Source organism: Chaetodon trifascialis, chromosome 11 (genome assembly GCF_039877785.1).
Source record: "Chaetodon trifascialis isolate fChaTrf1 chromosome 11, fChaTrf1.hap1, whole genome shotgun sequence".
In the NCBI taxonomy this organism is placed as follows: Eukaryota; Metazoa; Chordata; class Actinopteri; order Chaetodontiformes; family Chaetodontidae; genus Chaetodon; species Chaetodon trifascialis.
In genome coordinates this window covers 20,163,455-20,180,954 of record NC_092066.1, presented here as the reverse complement: position 1 = coordinate 20,180,954, position 17,500 = coordinate 20,163,455, and the positions used below count along the sequence as shown (strand labels likewise).

The window sequence follows — 17,500 nt, the reverse complement described above, 5'->3', positions numbered from 1 at the left end:
GTCCAGATTCAGTGAGCCATCTTGCCGTCAGAGATGATCTTTGAGTTAATGTACAGCACTGGACACACATGATGGCGCTGTAGTCTTCCTAACAATACATGTAGCCTGCGATTCAATGGAGTGTTGGATTTAATGTTTTTTAAATATTGTAGTGAGACAGCAGGCAGAGCTGTCTCTCTGCAAGAGAGAGACTAATTAAAGACAATGACATACACCTGGTGAACGCCAGGTAGGGAGGAGAGGTGTTAAAAAGAGACAGTGACTCTGTGATACGCAGCTGTAGACACACATTTGATCAGTCAGGTGTTTGGCACTCCTTGGGGCTCGGGAGGGGCGTTCGCAGCTGGTTAGGGCTGCCGACGTGAAGAAAGCAAGGCAGGGGAGCTGTTCTGGTGAGGAGGGGAGGTTAGTTGCCAGTGTAATCAACCTTGTAAACCAATAAGGTTTTAGTCAGAGGAGTTGAATAAACCCACACAAGACGGACAGCCAAGTGTATAAAATATATACTTTATTAATATTCCTAAAATGATCAATAAATTAGGGCGTAGGGTTATGGTGGCTATATAAGACACAGATGGGTAAGAAGCAGCCAGAGGGGAGAATTACAAATCAGGCTACAGAACTCATCCCACACCTTAAAGAGCTAGATAGAAACTGGACTAGCATTAAACACACAGCACTCCGGTATAAATCACAGCACGCCACTGCACGCTTCAGTTACACAGCACACAATGCACGCTGAAGCTACTGCCCGTATTAATCCCCACAAGCTTACCATCCACCCATTCCCCCAATTCAGCCTACCGGCCCCCCGCGCAATTTAAAATGAATCAACAACACAAATAAACTGACATAAGACACAGTTACAATAATAGGACACGGACACAAAACACAAATGAACACCTAACTCGCCCGTTGGCGACAGTTGCAACGAAGACTAAAGGAAACACTGTCACTGCAAACACACGCTGGTTTTTGATTTTTTACCATGACATTTTTAAATGCCGAGATCAACACAAACTAAATACCAGTCACCCCCACAGCAATGGAGGTAGGAATCACAAAGCTGGGTAAATAAATCCTTAAAGTTACATAGAAAGTGTGTTTTTTTTCTGTAATTTGTCTGAAACGACTCTTTAAATCATGTTGTAGATTTTGATATGGTAAATTTACATCTTGGACAGACTGACCTTTTTAACTCAGGAGCATTTCACAGGGAAGTCTGTGACATTGGACGTTTGCACATTCTCTGATGCAAAACTGGTAGCATCATGATGGCGTGCTTTGTAATGGATGCAATTTTCTCTTCAATCTGCATTCAAAATCCAGACATGTTAGTTGAGGGATTTCTGTTACAGTTTCAGCTTTCTGCATTCAAAACGCCCTCATTTAATGACCCCAGCAACATGTGGTTATTGGCATCCCATTAGAAAAAAAAAGACCTGAATCGAAATCAGTTAGGCAATCATGTCACCACATCAACTTTACGAAAAACACCTACGCCACTGTAAACATTGGAAGAGGCTCAGATTTCAAGACAAGCAAAGTAAACGCTGACTCATGATAGTATTCAAACATTTTAGAAAAGTCAGATAACGTCTGTCTCCAAAGTTGACCATGCACAGTGATAGGAAACATGTCACAGAAGCAACATATTGTGCTCCCGTGGTGTAGGTGTACTGTATACAGCACTTAATACAGCATAGGAGGCCAGCAGAGGAGCACAAGAAGAGAATTTTGAGGTAATCACTATTCACCCACATCCATATAAAAGCTCCTTTAATCATTAACTCAGTGTAAATACATGTGTTTGTCAAGTTCAACTTGTCTCTTGCAGAAGGTATCATCGGGAAAGTCGTTTTGGGAAATTCTGAGGAATGAACGGCATTAATTGAAATTAAACTGACGTTGCATTCTAATGGGAATTTATACAGACTGTCCGATTTTCTTGCCCTCCATAGAAATATTTTCATGTAGCCAAATGAAACTATTCAAAGCATTTAACTGTCAATGATTTCATCTTAAATCATATTCTTAAAATTCTCAAGTTTGAATTTGACCCATCATGGGCAGACTTTCCTAAACATTGTCAAAATGAGCTACTGAGTGCAACATTTCTCAGCCTCCTGTCAGTATGGTTTGTACCAGATTTCTAAATGTTGGCCTACTGACATTGATTTCTCTCTGAGTGTTTCCACAGTGTTTATTGAAGTTTATCTTCAGCAAACATTGTGGCTGCAATGCTGTAACTAGTGACCTTGTCTTGGCCCTTTTTTAAAATTTTTCTCACACATTTTTTTGAGTCATTGCTTTGCTCCTCCTTGTTTGGGGAGCCAACATCACCTCCATACATCGATCATTCGAAGGTATAAAAAGCATTGGGACTGCTGATAGATGAGTGAAGTTTATGACACAAGGCAAACACTGCAATGGCTGGATGTTCTTTCTTTATGTGGATCCCCCTCCTTCTCCCCTGTGTCTTTCAAGCTTCTGACAGCAGACATGGTAAGGAACAGTAATCCATCCTGTACTCAGTGGGTAAGCAGCAAATAAAACGCAAATATCTTAAACTCTGACAGTTACATTCAGTTAACGTTCTCTGTTTTCTCAGTCCGTCAGGATGTGTATACTCCACCTGGTCATCCAGGGCATTCAGAGGCAGAGCACATTATCCCAAAGATCCCAGTGAGTCCCCCAAACTGTGACTTAGAGTGAGATGTACACATTTTAAATCAATTTGAGCAGTCCCAATAATCCTTTGTCTTCTGACCTGTTGACTTCAGATAACCCTTCCAGAAGGAATTGACCCTAAGAATATAAATATAACGGTATGTAACAAATTTTTTTTATGCATATGTATAGCTATGGTTTGTTGTTACTGTGATGTCACTGATGTGAAACTTTTAGAATCTTTTTTTCTGCCTCCTTTTTATATTCAATTCAACCAGTCAAACATATTTTGTTCCTCCACAGTCCATTGTTATCAAAACCTGCACTGGTGAGTGGTCCTGTATACTTCCATGCTTGTCAGACACCTTATAATAGGTGGAATACACTAAGCAGCAGTTAATAAGTACCAGTACCAGTGACAGGCTTACAGTGTAGCTTTTGTACGTTAATGGTTTAACATCCGAGCTATTGACAGAGCGTTGGTAATAGTAAAAATTTCCATTGCAAATGCACGCAATGGTTTAGGCTAAGACTATAAGACTCTATCAACATATTGTGACATCCTCCGTCTATTATCATGCTGAGCTAACATCTGGCATCACTAACATGCCTTGTCAGGTATGAAGGAAGAGCTGACACAGCTGAACAGGCAGCTCCAGCAGACAACTCTGCTCAACAGCCAGCTCGGTGAGTATGCATCCTTGTAGAATCTGATGTACATCTCTCGTTAGGACTGCTGGCCTTACCGTGGCTCTGATGTGACCCATGCTCTCTGACAGATAATGAAGCCTTTGGGTTGAGGAGGGACGTCAGGCTGCTGAAACTACAGCTCTCCGCATGCAGTTCGACAGCGTCGGCTATTACTGGCTGTAAGCTTTTGGTTATAAATCATACTCATATGGCAAATGTCCAGAGGATACACTTGGAACCACATAAATTCTGTGTTTAACTGCACCTTTAACTCCCTGACAGCTTATCAAACCCAGTTACACGACAAAATGAAACAGCTTCTGGAGACATTTGATAGTGATGCTTTTCTGAGTAAGTTCACCTGACTTGGAGTTAAACCTCTCCTATGTTGTTTAATATTTTGTAACAGAATTACTGCAGATTTATTATCATCAGCGTTTCAGTTTGATTTAATAAAAATGTTTTTGTCTAGTTCTGAAAACCGTTGCTCTCACCAGGGAGGTGAAGACATTAGAGAAGAAGGTCAAACATGCTGCTAATTCTACTGAAACTACCACCGAACGCACAGGCGAGTGTGGTTTTCTTGCTGTGCATCTACTGGCAAAGTCTTGTCTGTTGACTTGGTGTTTTCCTCTGCAATGCTAAGCCTGCTGGGAGCTTCTATGAGAATGGCTTTGTTAGCATCAGCTAAATGTCTTTGAATGAAAGTGTCCCACATCTGAACGTGTGTCTCACAGTGCTGCAGAGGGAGCTGCAGGAGAAGAACACTGAGTTGAATGCAAAGATGCAGCAGATTGAAAGAAGCCACACAAACTCATCACTCAGTAAGAGCCTTTTTTTTTAAATTTACAAGACATTTGAAGAGAAGATTCAAGCAGTGGTGACATCTCAAGGATTCCCTCTGAAGATGCTAATCCATTGTTATTTGAAAAAACTTTATATACAGTATAAGCTACATGCAGCACTAAATTTGATTTGTCTTTGGTCTGTGTTTAGTTTTTCAGATCATCTCACTGCAAAATCAGATCTGGGATTTGGAACAAGAAAGACGAGGAGAAACTAGTCTTGAACCCGACAAGAGAATTCTGGGTAAATTGCTGCCCACCTGACTGATATACTTGCATGTTAAGATGTGAAAATTGCTTATCCATAATTCAAGCAGTACATTTGAAGTCAGGTTATGTAACTTTTAATGCAAGAAATAACACTTTCTTCCTTTTACAAATATGAATTGATAAATAAAGTCCGTCATTGCTCAGCTCAGTCAGGTTTTTCTGCTACAGCCTTAGCAGGGAGGAATTTAGCATCATCTCATAATTGTCATTTGTTTCTGCCATGCTGTTCACAAAAGTTACATAGTCTGACTTTTACATCATCTCACTTTATATCTTTTGTCCGTTTAGCAGTTTTGTTTGGCAGGACAGGAATCCATCTTTTAGCATTTTATGTTTGTATTTAGGATTTTTTTCTCTGCATAATCACTTTCACCTCATCAGCTGTTCAAGAGCAACTGGACAGGGGGATCAGTCAGCTGCAAGGCAATGGAGATGCAGAATCATCTAGTCAGTGCATCTCTACATCTGTCAATATTTTCACCATGATTAGCCAAGTTAAAGGATTGAACATTTGCTGACACACATTCTCTGCTGGTCCTCCAGTGCTGGAGCTGATTTCTGTGCACACTAAGATCTCAATGATTCAGAGGCTCATCAGTGTCCACATTGAAAAATCCAGAAGCAATGTTGCCGGTGAGGCCCTTTAGTCTGTGTTTTCTTCTTCTATTTTGTATGTGATTTTCTCTGTGCTACTAAAGGCTTGATTTTGGTTTCTCTTTCAGCTTACCAGAGGCAATGGAGGCAAAAAGTTGAGCTCCTGAAAAAGAAGATTTTACTGTTGAGTCGTGATGAGGGTAACACAGAACTTAGTAAGTGTGCGACTCAACAAAATGCACTTCTCTGTTGTTATTGTCATGTTTACCACAACATTGATTTGATATTCTTTATCTTGTTTCCTGCAGCTAAGGATATTTTGAAGCTGCAGGCCGAGGTGGAGCATTTTAGACAGTTAATGTCAGACACCAAAAAGACGACTGATTCCCACCTTAAAGGTGAACAATTTCCCCTTGAAGATCAATAACGTATTTCTGATTCTGATAATGATCCTACAGCTCTCTGAAACTTGATTTACTTAAACACAGTAAGTTGAAATTGTGCTCGTACAATGTGGGATCATGAGAAATTCTAAACAAATCTTACAGTTACTCCACAGCAAAATCAGAAATTGTTGTTGTTTTTATCATCCTAGAGCTAAGAGCTATTATGGAGGAGGAGAAGAAACGGCTAGAATACTTACAAAAAGAGCTGGAGGAAAGAGAATATGCCCAGGCACAACTGAGTATGTATGACTGTGAAAAGGAGGCCGACTGATCTCTGCCCCTGCCAAATGCATATATCCATTTAAACTAAGTCTAAATCAAAAATCCAAAACAAATCTTGAAAAATACAAATGATTCTATTGTAAAGCATCCATCCAGTCTTTGCTTTCACTTTGACTAGTCATGAAAATCATCAGCATAATGAAAGAGGTGAGAGAGATGCAGGTCGACGAGCAGGACCAGACAACATCGACAAGTCAAGCAACTAGTAAGTCCTCCTCTACTATTACTGTCAAAGTCGAGCTGGAAAGTGGCTGCCAACAGCGGATGCCATCAGTATTTGATGGCTTACACAAATCTCATGCATTTCATTGTGTTAAATCAGCTCTTCAGACTCTGCTTCAAGCCAAAGAAAAGGAATATGCCAACGCTCAGGCTGAAATACATGGTGAGTCAGTTTAATCCTAATAGAGAAAACTACTCAGCACACTTCAAAGCACAATATCAGGAGATTGTTTTCATCACCTCTTTTCATACAACAGAGCTGCAGAAGAAACTGAGGTTAAAGAGTGAAGAATGCTCAGGATTCGAGGAAAGATATGAGCGTAAGTTGTGAATGTGACTTCAGCTCAAGGATCTGATGATTCAGGTTTTGTGGTAGTTGGATTCTGTGTGTGTTTCTATCAGAGGTAAAGACTGAATTTGAAAAGAAGATTGCAGAATTGAACAGAACCGGACACTTGAAAGCAGCACTCAGTGAGTAACAATGCAATATTGGCGATGTTCACATTATAATGAAATCTCTCCTGCTCAGTTTCTCATGTGATAGGTTGTTTCAGATGTATAAGCTATGTAGTGATGCGTGTTTTTCGGGGTTAGCTCTGAATGTGATAAACCTGCACGATGAGCTGAGGACTCTGAGGGAACTGATCTCCACCACAGAAGACCCAGAGAGGATCTCAGGTGAGTAACCATGGTCGCAGTGGACGTTTGACACTGCGTCTTAATACAGCCTTTAGTCTGGCACTGACACAATATTGTTCTTCGCTTGATTCTAGGAACAGGTTGAGAGAAATGTAGATTTTTCATGAGGTTTGATGTAACTTTGCTCCCTTGATTTAGCACTTTTTCTGTTTTTTCTCCTCACAGAGCTGCAGAGGCAACTGGAGGAAAAGCAAGAAGAGCTGAACTCTAAGACAGCATACATAGAGAGACTGATTGCAAACCCCCAAATAAGTGAGCTGCAGCTAAACATTTGTTTAAAGGAATTTCAGCATTAACTTCATGGTACCACACAGTAAAACAAACTAAGACCAAAAAAAAAAAAAAAACAGCAGCCAGAGTCCAAGACTTATGACAAGGTGTAGAGTCCTTTGACGTGGTTTGTAGCGTAGAATCAAGAGAGCGAGAAGCATTTGCACATTTAGAGTCAGGGCAACTGTCAGCATAGAGGTCTAATTAATTATTCCTCACTCATTTGGCCTCTAAATGCAAAATATATCATGGTGATTTTTACAGAATGAAGTCCAATCAGAGGATCTTTGCATGGCTCTAAATTAATGAACAATGCAGGTTGAGGTTATTAGATGTTTTCTGTACTGCTAATCCCAAGAAGTGGTGGAATGTCAATAAGTACATTTGCTCAAGAAGTACTTGCATTTTATGCTACTTTATACTTCTATCTACTACATTTTGGGAGCGAATACTGTCCTTTTAAATCCACGACATTCATTTGATAGCCTTAGGCAGTAGTTCGGTTCCACATGTAAAGAGCCAGTGTGCTGGATTTAGTGACATCTAGTGGTGAGGTTGCACTTTGCAACCAGCTAAACTCACCTCATCCCTCCCTTTCCAAGAGTGGAGAAGAACCTACAGTTGCCACAAAACTTGCAGAAAAATGATTCTAACTCTCAAGCCAGAGTGTGGTTTGTTCATTCTGGGCTAATGCAGAAACATGGTGGACATGGTGGATGCATTGTTATATATTATAGTATATAGTATAATATTAGTATATATTTGTACTGTCACCTAAGTAAGATTTCAACCACAGGATTTCTACTTATTCCACCAAGAGTGAGAAAAATATTGAGCAGTGAGTCATTGCTGTGAACAGACTCAGTCAATCTTCACTGCATGTGTGTTTGTTGCAGTTTTAACGATCCTTGAACTGCAGAATGAGATATGGGATGTTCAGAAAAAGGCTGACAATGAGACCAACGTTGACCGCTTAAAAGGTCAGTCTTGTGAAAAATTACAGTTCAGAGCAACGGTGTTTGACAGTTAAGTAAAGCAATGATTATATTCTAAATGAAAGACTTTTTACTCTTCCCAGAGTTGCAAAGCAAAGTGGATGACCTTATCGCTGGAATAGACGACAAAGTCGACGGAAACACAAAACTGAGTGAGTCTGAAATAATCCTGAGAAATTAGTTGCACTCTTATAACAGCATATTTTTGAGAATGCATCTATACTAGCTGACCTCTCTGTTGTGATGTGCTTCAGTGCTGAAAATCATAAACCTGCAGAATCAGGTGGAGCAGCTGCAGAGGCAGCTGTCAAACCTCCAGATGTTACAAACAACTCAGGCGACCCGTGAGTGATTCTGTCCAAGTCCCCTGATCTCCACTTACAGTTTGTTCCACTGAACTATAGAATGAATCAGCAGAGAATGAAAGTTAAGTCAGGAAGCAAGCAAGTCATTGCATGATACAAAGGTTAACAGTAATATGTTTTGATTTGTCTCAGAGTTCAGACATGAACTTAGGACCAAGAAGAACCAGCTGCAGACATACGTCAACGAGCTGAATGAGAAGAATCAGACGAACGCCAGGTTGAGTAAGTAAAGGAATGAGCTTCTACATTCATTATTAAGAAATAGTCTGAAATCTATATCTTTTTTTATGCATGTGTTTCTCAGTTCTTACAGCCGTTGATCTGCAGAACCAACTCAGAAACCTCGAAAACGAACGACACCACGATAACACAACATCGTCTTTAACAATTACACGTAAATGTCTCACTTCCTTCTAACATTGCTGAATTCACTTCATAGATATTTGCTGTTTGGTGACGCAAATCTGACTTTTCTAGAGCTGAGGGAAGAGCTGAGGGCAAAAACAGAGAAGCACTCTCGTGATCAAACTAGGATGGAGGGTAAGCTGTGTGTGTGTTTGTCTTCCACTGTTTTGGTAACTGCAAACAAAAACCTTCACTGACTTTACATCAATTGAAATCAGCTCTTCAGACTCTGCTTCAAGCCAAAGACAAGGAATGTGCCACTGCTCAGGCTGAGGTCAAAGGTGAGTTGATTTTTTTCTTAAGAGGGTTGTCATCAGTCAGTCTCCTCTGAAGGGAGAGCCTTGATGACCTGGCTTCCTCTTTTCATACTACAGAGCTGCAGAGGAAACTGCAGTTAAAGAGTGACGAATGCTCAGGATTCGAGGAAAGATATGAGCGTAAGTTGTAAATGCGACTTCAGCTTAAGGCTCTGATGATTCAGATTTTTGTGTTAGTTCTGATTTGGATTCTGCTTGTGTTTCTGTCAGAGGTAAAGACTGAATTTGAACAGAAGATTGCAGAATTGAACAGAACCGGAGGCTCGAAAGCAGCACTCAGTGAGTGAATGTCTCAATTTTATCTTCTTCTGTCTTCTGTTCAGTTACTGCTCAGTTTGTTGTACAAGTTCAGACTCTGTCCTGATGTTTGTGCTGTTTTCTGGAGTCAGCTCTGAACGTGATAAACCTGCATGATGAGCTGAGGACTCTGAAGGAGCTGATCTCCACCACAGATGACCCAGAGAGTCTCTCAGGTGAGTGGTCAGCGGTCACAGTGGATGTTTCTGTCTGCCTCTCCCAGTTTTCACTGACATCAATTTGTCTCCTCACAGAGCTGCAGAGACAACTGGAGGAGAAGCAAGAAGATCTCAAGTCCAAGACTGCAGACATAGAGAGACTGATTGCAAACCCCAAAATCAGTGAGCGCATTGATTTGATACGCTATTATCGTTTATGTGGTCAATATTTGAGTGTTTAATGTACAAAAAGTTTTCCTAATGTATTAGTCACATGTCTCATTTTTGTGAAAGTTTTTTGTAAAACCAGATATTTGCAAGATATTAAATTATGCTAATTTATCCTGAAAATGGAGGCTGTGACACACAGAACAGAATGAAAATCAAAACTGCGTAAGAGAACATTTACTGGGGATTATCGAAAAGCTTAAGATATTTTGTGATCAATTCACAAACTACTTTTTTGTTTGTTTTTTATGTTTTTCTTTTCTTTTTCTAATTACTTTTGACAAAAAAGCTCTCAAACTTTGCAGAATCACCATCATGTTGAAGAATGAAACAAAGTGTTTCAATGATTTATGTGATTTGGCTGCTGTCACACTGCAATTTCCCTTCAGGATTACAACAATAAAGTACTGTACTGTAAGCTGTGGAAGATCATTCCACAATAGAAGATGCTTTCCTAAACATGGTGGCTGAGAGGATCCAAAAATCTTTATGCTGTAAGATTACCTGTAGTCCGGTGTTTTCATCCTTTAAAATTGAGACAACTCTCCAAAATAACGCCTATAGCTAAGCAGAAAGCCCATGTTGATTCCCAGTGAGCATAGCTTCAAAAATCGTGGAGTAATAAATTCAGTAGATGGACATTTAGCCTTAAATGTTGAGGACTGGTGAGACGGATTTTTGAGACAATAAAGTCAGTCAAAATCACTGCATGTGTGTTTGTTTCAGTTTTAACAATCGTTGAGCTGCAAGATGAGATGTGGGACCTTCAGGGAAAGGCTGCCAATGAGACTGATGGTCAGCGTCTAAAAGGTTAGTCTATTTAAATGCCAATGTACCAATTCAAACTGAAAATATTTGAGGAATTAAATGACTAAATGTAATCTACATTAAAGACCGTTTACTTTTTCCCAGAGTTGCAAAATAGGGTGGATGGCCTTATCAGTGAAATAGATTACGGAGACACAAAACTGAGTGAGTCTGAAATAACCGTGAGCAGAAAGGTACACGGACAAATTGTGCTTTTGTTCTTTCATCGCTCTGATGAATCGCTGATATTGTGATGTGCTTCAGTGTTGAAAACCATAAGCCTGCAGAGTCAGGTGCAGCAGCTGCAGAGACAGCTGTCAGACCTCCAGGTGTTCCAAACTGCTCAGGCGACCCGTGAGTATCTCCAGCAAACCTTTACCAATCCCAAAACAAGCTAAGCTCGACCTGCTGCTATGATTGTCAGTTATACTGCTTTTATTTTATCCTGATCTCCTGCATGTAACTAAGAAATGTGTTTCAACTTCTTGAATTTTGTCTCAGAGCTCACAAATGATCTGGCAGCAAAGAAGAAAGAGCTGCAGAAATATGTCAGTGAGCTGAGTGAGAAGAATCAGACAAATGGCAGGTTGAGTAAGTGAAAAGGGAAACATCCACATTCACTATTTGAACTAGTCTCAAATATATTTCTGCACAGTAGATTGTTTCTGTGTGTCTAAGTTCTGACAGTCACAGATCTGCACAGCCAACTCAGAAACCTAGAAAAAGAAAAGCACAAGGAGGGCCAAACCACCACTGCTACGATTACCAGTGAGTGCCTCACTTCCCTTTGACATTACTGAGTTTATGTATTAGCAGAGCTGTATTAAACTGAAGGATATTTCACTCTTTGCAGAGCTCAAGGAACAACTGAAGGAAAAAGCAGAGGAGCACACTCGTGATCGGGCTGAGATCGAGGGTAAGTTCATGTGTAGGTTTCTGCAAGACGAAAGGAAAAAGAAAATGAAGTTACATATGAATGTGATTTTTGGTCTAGCTCTACAGAATCAGCTGAACCAGACGGAGGCACAGTGCTCCACGTTCGAGCAGAAACTTCAGGGTGAGTGGAGTCTCTGCTGCCTCATTACTTACCCTTTGACTCCATCCATCCATCCATCCATTTTCTATGCCGCTTATCCCTTTCGTGGTCACGGGGGGGCCGGAGCCTATCTCGGCTGTCAACGGGCGGGAGGCGGGGTACACCCTGGACCGGTCGCCAGCTGATCGCAGGGCACATACACACAACCATTCACACTCACACTCACACTCACACCCTTTGACTCCATTGAGGGAAATGATTTAGTTTACTATCTATTCTTAAAGAAAGTGTGGTTGAAAATATGAGTCTTCACATCTCTTTCTGTTTAGCAGATGATTGGATTTTGCACCATACAGAGAGGGTCCGATATATTATTGGTATTAGTGTTTTCCCTCAATATTGCACCAAGCAGCTTTGGAGCTGGATACAGTTAAAACATAGAGGGAAAAACACAGAATATCATTCAAAACCTTTAATATCCACCCCTCTACAAGACCTATTTGTCAATATTAGGGCAATTATTGATTAAATAAAAGTTTCATGTTAAACAATTAACAGAGGTGTGGCCGTTCGGTTCATTCAGGGGCAGTAGCGCTTCTTTAACCTGTCAGATAGTTAACAAACAGATTTCAGTGTGGAGCGTTTCTTACATGTTTGACAGTATCATCTGCATAAAGTGATATGAAAAGGGGTGTGTTATGGACAGTGATTGGCTCATGAGCTTGTGATTGCCAGATAACAAGTAGCTAGACCAGATGATGCCTTCCATAGCACGGTGGCACAAATGGTAACACTGTCGCCTCACAGCTAGAAGGTCCCCGGTTCAAATCCCGCTGTGGGCGCTGGTGGTGTGTCCTCCACCATGTCTTCAGTGCCTGCTGCTCGAGGAAAAAGGGGGCCTTTCTGTGTGGAGTTTGCATGTTCTCCCCGTGTTCACCCAGGGTTTCCTCCTTAAATAACCCCCACTAAAAACATGCAAGAAGATCACCACCTGACCAATGGTGACGAAGAAGGATGGGTCCCCGGGCGCGGGCACCGGCTGGCAGCTGGCAGCCCACCGCTCCTGGTCTGCCGCGGAGGAACGACGGACCAAGGATGGGTCAAACGCGGAAAAAATAATTTCACATAAAGCATGGCGTGTGTACAGTCTCCTCCTCCCTGTAGCATGTGTGTGCTGTGATTAATAAAGTAAATCTTAATCTTAATCTTAACTATTGCAATAGCATAAAGAAATAATGGGATCAAGAGTTTTTACATATGTCTCATTGCAGATCTGCAGAATGACCTGGATGCTAAAATGAAGGACTTGCAGTCCAGATCTGACACTGTGACTTCACTTGGTGAGCGATGGAGCTGTGTTACCAAACATACAAACAAATGATTGAATAGTGGTGGAAATCAATTGGAATGTTCATTTTTTTTCTTAAACTACAGTACAATGACAGTAGTGACAAGATCTACATATGGAGTTTTAAAGGATAAGACAGAACGTAGTTACTGACTTTGGTTTAACAGCTTGTAAATGCATTTCTTTCAGCCCTTCAGGTTTCTACGTTAACTATGCAGCTGGAGGAGCTAAAGAGACAACTACAGAACACTGAATCTGAAACCAAGATACAAGGTCAGTGTGTGTCCTTGTATGTCACTGTACCTTTTAATATTGGCCATATGATGATTTGTTCCATCCTCGTTTGAGATGAAGTATGCACTGTTTCTGAGATATTTAGTTTCCATGTTGTTTAAATTTTGCACTCCAGTGTGGAAAGTATAGCAATTATAGGGGGGAGAAAATATAGTAGTATAAGTTGCACAGAACAAAGGATACACTTCTATTGTTATATTTTTGTTCTGCAGAACTTCAAAAAATTATAGATGAGAAAACGGTTGAGCTGGCCAAAAAGACAGAGGAGTTAAAAGCAAGAAGTGCTCAACCACAAAGACGTGAGTAGAACGTGATTGACAACCCACCAGATGGGAAGTGCTACATGCTAGGATGTGATAACCAGTGTTCAACTCTTCTTCCAGTTCTACAGATTATTACAATTCAAACAGAGATTGAGAAACTGGTCAATGTGGCAGCAAATGACACAGATTACAATAGGATTAGCGGTGAGTAAACACAAACGTATCTTGACGACTTATATTGGGCGCAATTTATAGTATAATATTGAATAAACCATGAAAACAATACATGTGATCGCATGAAATAATGGTGTTCTATATCTCTTGTCTGCAGGACTCCAAGACCATTTGAACGATCTGATCAGTGGAATTCAAGATGAAAACAATGAAAACACTAAACTGAGTGAGTCATCATCAGAATGACAGTGAAGTGGAATTGCTCCCTCGTTGCTGATTGTGGAATTGTACTGGCTAAGTGATCCAATCCAATCTTTCTCCTCTTAGTGTTTACAATCTTGGCTCAACAAGACGAAATAGCAAGACTGAAAAAGCAAGAAGAAAGTCAGAGACAATCAGAATTGGAGAAAATTAAAGGTGCAAAGCTGTTTATACAAGTCAGATGTATTCTGATACTTTTTCCAAACATTTTGAGGAAATAAAACACTCATTTTGTCTTTCTTTAAGATCTGGAGAGTGAACTGGATGATATCAGAAATCAGATAAAAGAAAAGACGCTGGTGTTGGACTCAAGTGACATGAGGATTGCTAATCTGTGTAAGTGTTCTGCTCAGCTCCAGTCAGGAAAGAGAAGGACAGAATGAACAATCTACATCAGGGTACTAAAAGTAGCTTGCGTCGTCTTTCTTAGCTGCTCAGATTATGGAGCTTCACAAGAAAATCAAACCACTGGAAGAGGAGATATCATACCTCAAAGAGGCAAGCACTGAGAACGTTGAAGGTAAGGGAGAAAATGTGACGTTGTGCCATGAGGTGATACATACACAGATTTAGCATTTCATCGATCTCTAAATCATTTTCAGAGCTTCAAAAGAAACTGGATTTGTCAAAGAGGCAACTGCAAGACAGTGAACTTCGACTCAAGGAAGCAGACACAAAGAATTTTAACTCGAGTATGAAAAGTTTTTATTTGCTAATGTTCCGTCTCGTGTTGACTGTTTCCTTTAAGCACACAGTGTCACTGTGTCTGTGTCTCTGTTAGTAATGGAGATTGCTGATCTGAGGACAAAGCTGAAAAAGGTTCAGAGACAGGCATCCAGAGCTGCTAAGCAAGATATCAACGGTTTGTCAATCTGTTACTTTGTTACTATTGTGCATTTGCTGTCATCCAACACAGTATTTCCTACCACGAATGCTAGAATAGATCTTATTAATATTCCTCAGACTAACGTGTAATGACTGAATCATCGATTTGTTTATTCATGCAATTGTGGTTGTTTCTCGTCTTCTCTCTCAGAATTGGAAGAACAAGTAAAAACACAACAAAAAGAGAACAAAAAGCTTGAAAATGCAAATAATGGTAAGTACTGTACTTTGTCTAAAAGGAATAGGAAATACCCTTTTTCGCTTTCTTCAGAGAGTTAGATGAGAAGATTGATGCCACTCTCATGTCTGCACGCTATAAAGCCATGATTAGCTTAGCGCAAAGGCTACTAAGGCTAAGCTATCTTGTCCAAAGTTAACAAAGTGCATTCTTTCTTGTAAAGCACTCCGAGCTGCAATTCCTGTATGAAAGGTGCGACACAAATAAAGTTTGTTATTACTGATATAATAATTGCTGTGCCAGACTGTTTTTTGGCCAGGAGCAAACTTCCTGATGTCTCCGCTGGTTGCCTGGAAACTTCACAGTGGTGACAAAACTCCAGGAGGTGATTATGCCTGGTCAGGAAATAGTCTGGCACATAACCTGCTGCAAAACCACAACTTGTCATTTCTATGCTTCTGTTTTTACAGATGTTACTTACTGATCTTCAGGTGCTGGTAGTGGATTTTGTTACCTTTGGGCAGAGGTTGGCTAGCTGTTTCCCCCTCTTTCTAGTCTTTGTGCAAAGCTAAGCTCAGCTGGCTGTAACTTCATACAAACATGCGAGTAAATTTGATCTATATGACTCTCCCCACGAAAGCCAGTCAGTGTATTTGTTTAAAACTTGTCCTTGACACATGGTGTTTGATGCATATGAGTGTTTCAACATCCTTCTTCTGTCAGACTTAAAGCAAGAGGTCAAGGAGCTGAAAATGTGCTGCAATGATGCCAATACCCAGTGTGATGGTGAGCTCCTCACTATGACCTAATTATCACTGGAGACATAGGGCTGTCCTTGAGATGGTGTCCAGGGAGTCATTTGATGTACTTTTTGAACTTTCTATTTCATCAAAACAGATTTAGAAAGACAACTGCAACAGAGCCAGGAGGATGCAGATCACCTGCTGCAGCAGCTACATGACAAGGATGCCACCGTCAAACAGCTGCAGCAGGAGTTAGAAGAACAGATGAGGGAGAATACCAACCTGCAGAATGAATACAGTGGTACGTTCACTTCAGACCAGTATGTATCAGAGGAAAGGTCACTTAAAGCAATGTAGTGGTGAAATCTGTTATCCTTGAAGTCCAGCGTGTCATTTGATGTTGTTTTTGAACTATACATTTCATCAAACAGACTTAGAGAGACGACAGAATCAGACCCATGAAGCTGATTACCTCCTGCAGCAGCTGTATGAGAAGGACGCCTCACTCAACCAGCTGCAGCAGGAGTTAGAAGAAAAGACCAGGGAGATTAACAAACTCCAGGATGACTACAACAGTATGTTCAACCCTCTGGAAGTGCTGCTCATACACACAATACGTAGATTTATTCAGCGTAACAGAGGAAAGGCTAGTCTTGTCATTCTTTTTCATGAAATGTATAAATTTTGCTGTCTTTTCCGCTTTGATGCTAGACCTGCAAAATGAGAAGAACAAGCTTGAGGAAGGTAATTCTTCTATTCAGCAAAGTGCAGAAATGACTGTGACCCCTCCCCCCAACACACACACAAACTTACACTGTTGTTCTTTCTCTACTCAGACCTCCAAAACAAACTGACTGAGGAAGATAACACCATCTATGCCAGTGAGTCACACACATATTTCTATTTCATGGTAACATGGTACTGAAAGATGCATTATGGGAAATGTAGGATGCAGTGTTTTGTAGCTAGACCTATGCTAAGGCCCACTGGACAACTGCTTTAAACTTTTTAACGTCAGTTTCCTCTAAATGATATGTAAAGATAAGGAAGATTGGCTACATTTCTTGGTTTACAGGCAAGATGACCTTCGATCCAAACACAGCAAACCCAAGGATAACGCTGTCTGCAGATAACACTGAGATGGCCACTGGTATGGAAATACAAAATGTCCCTGACCATCCTGGCCGGTTCGACGTCGCTCTCGCTGTCCTGGGCAAGAATGGCTTCTCAACTGGCAGACATTACTGGGAGGTGTCTGTGGCTGGGAAGCTTTGTTACCATCTTGGGATGGCTAGTGAATCTGCTCCAAGAAGGGGAACGATAAGCTTCAGTCCAGCAAATGGTTTCTGGACTGTTGTCCTGAACAAACAGGGTCAGTACAAAGCTATTGATAAAAAACCTGTTCTTATTACAGTTCAGACGCAACCTGTGACACTGGGCATTCTGCTGGACATCAAAAAGGGACAGGTCTCTTTTTACGACGCCGGTGCCAGATCTCATATGTACACATTTGTGGGTCAAAGGTTTACGGACAATATTTACCCCTTTATCAATTTTTGTGTTGAGGATGTTGAAAGTGAGACTCCAATAGTGTTACTTCCTTCTGGATCTGTTGACTGGATAAAGTAGAGAAAGGCACAAGTTATGTTTTGTCCTATGTGTCAAATCTTGACCATGCATTTCATTCATGCTCATCTCAATAAAGTGGTTCTCACACATCCTTATTATTACTGCTGCTGAATGTCTGAGACAATAAAA

The 17,500-nt window shown here is 40.7% G+C and overlaps 2 protein-coding genes across 2 annotated transcripts in view; one reads left to right on the top strand and one right to left on the bottom strand.

Annotated features, from left to right (window-relative positions):
* The window catches only part of LOC139339495 (E3 ubiquitin/ISG15 ligase TRIM25-like), a 308,448-nt gene that overhangs the window by 184,956 nt on the left and 105,992 nt on the right, over nt 1-17,500 (bottom strand). The gene's annotated exons all lie outside the window — the stretch shown is intronic.
* Nucleotides 1,046-17,472, top strand: LOC139338843 (putative leucine-rich repeat-containing protein DDB_G0290503). The gene is made up of 54 exons (XM_070974120.1): nt 1,046-1,051; nt 2,488-2,505; nt 2,620-2,685; nt 2,784-2,828; nt 2,974-2,998; nt 3,289-3,357; nt 3,450-3,539; nt 3,643-3,711; nt 3,833-3,928; nt 4,098-4,184; nt 4,357-4,449; nt 4,857-4,922; nt 5,019-5,108; nt 5,198-5,284; nt 5,378-5,467; nt 5,665-5,754; nt 5,916-6,002; nt 6,310-6,339; nt 6,422-6,490; nt 6,614-6,697; nt 6,884-6,970; nt 7,885-7,968; nt 8,067-8,135; nt 8,238-8,327; nt 8,481-8,570; nt 8,653-8,742; nt 8,826-8,888; nt 9,128-9,190; nt 9,281-9,349; nt 9,460-9,543; nt 9,622-9,708; nt 10,480-10,563; nt 10,666-10,725; nt 10,825-10,914; nt 11,062-11,151; nt 11,239-11,328; nt 11,414-11,476; nt 11,555-11,617; nt 12,868-12,936; nt 13,134-13,217; nt 13,451-13,537; nt 13,622-13,705; nt 13,833-13,901; nt 14,003-14,092; nt 14,183-14,272; nt 14,367-14,456; nt 14,539-14,628; nt 14,718-14,798; nt 14,973-15,035; nt 15,723-15,785; nt 15,897-16,043; nt 16,174-16,317; nt 16,579-16,623; nt 16,818-17,472. The coding sequence occupies exons 1-54, from the start codon at nt 1,046-1,048 to the stop codon at nt 17,369-17,371; spliced, it is 4,623 nt and encodes a 1,540-aa protein (XP_070830221.1). The 3' UTR covers nt 17,372-17,472.

Excerpts from the sequence above, each read along its gene's own strand:
- LOC139338843 (XM_070974120.1), top strand. Across the intron at positions 4,185-4,356 it reads CCACACAAACTCATCACTCA|TTTTTCAGATCATCTCACTG; the intron begins GTAAGAGCCTTT and ends GTCTGTGTTTAG. Across the intron at positions 13,218-13,450 it reads ATCTGAAACCAAGATACAAG|AACTTCAAAAAATTATAGAT; the intron begins GTCAGTGTGTGT and ends TTTGTTCTGCAG.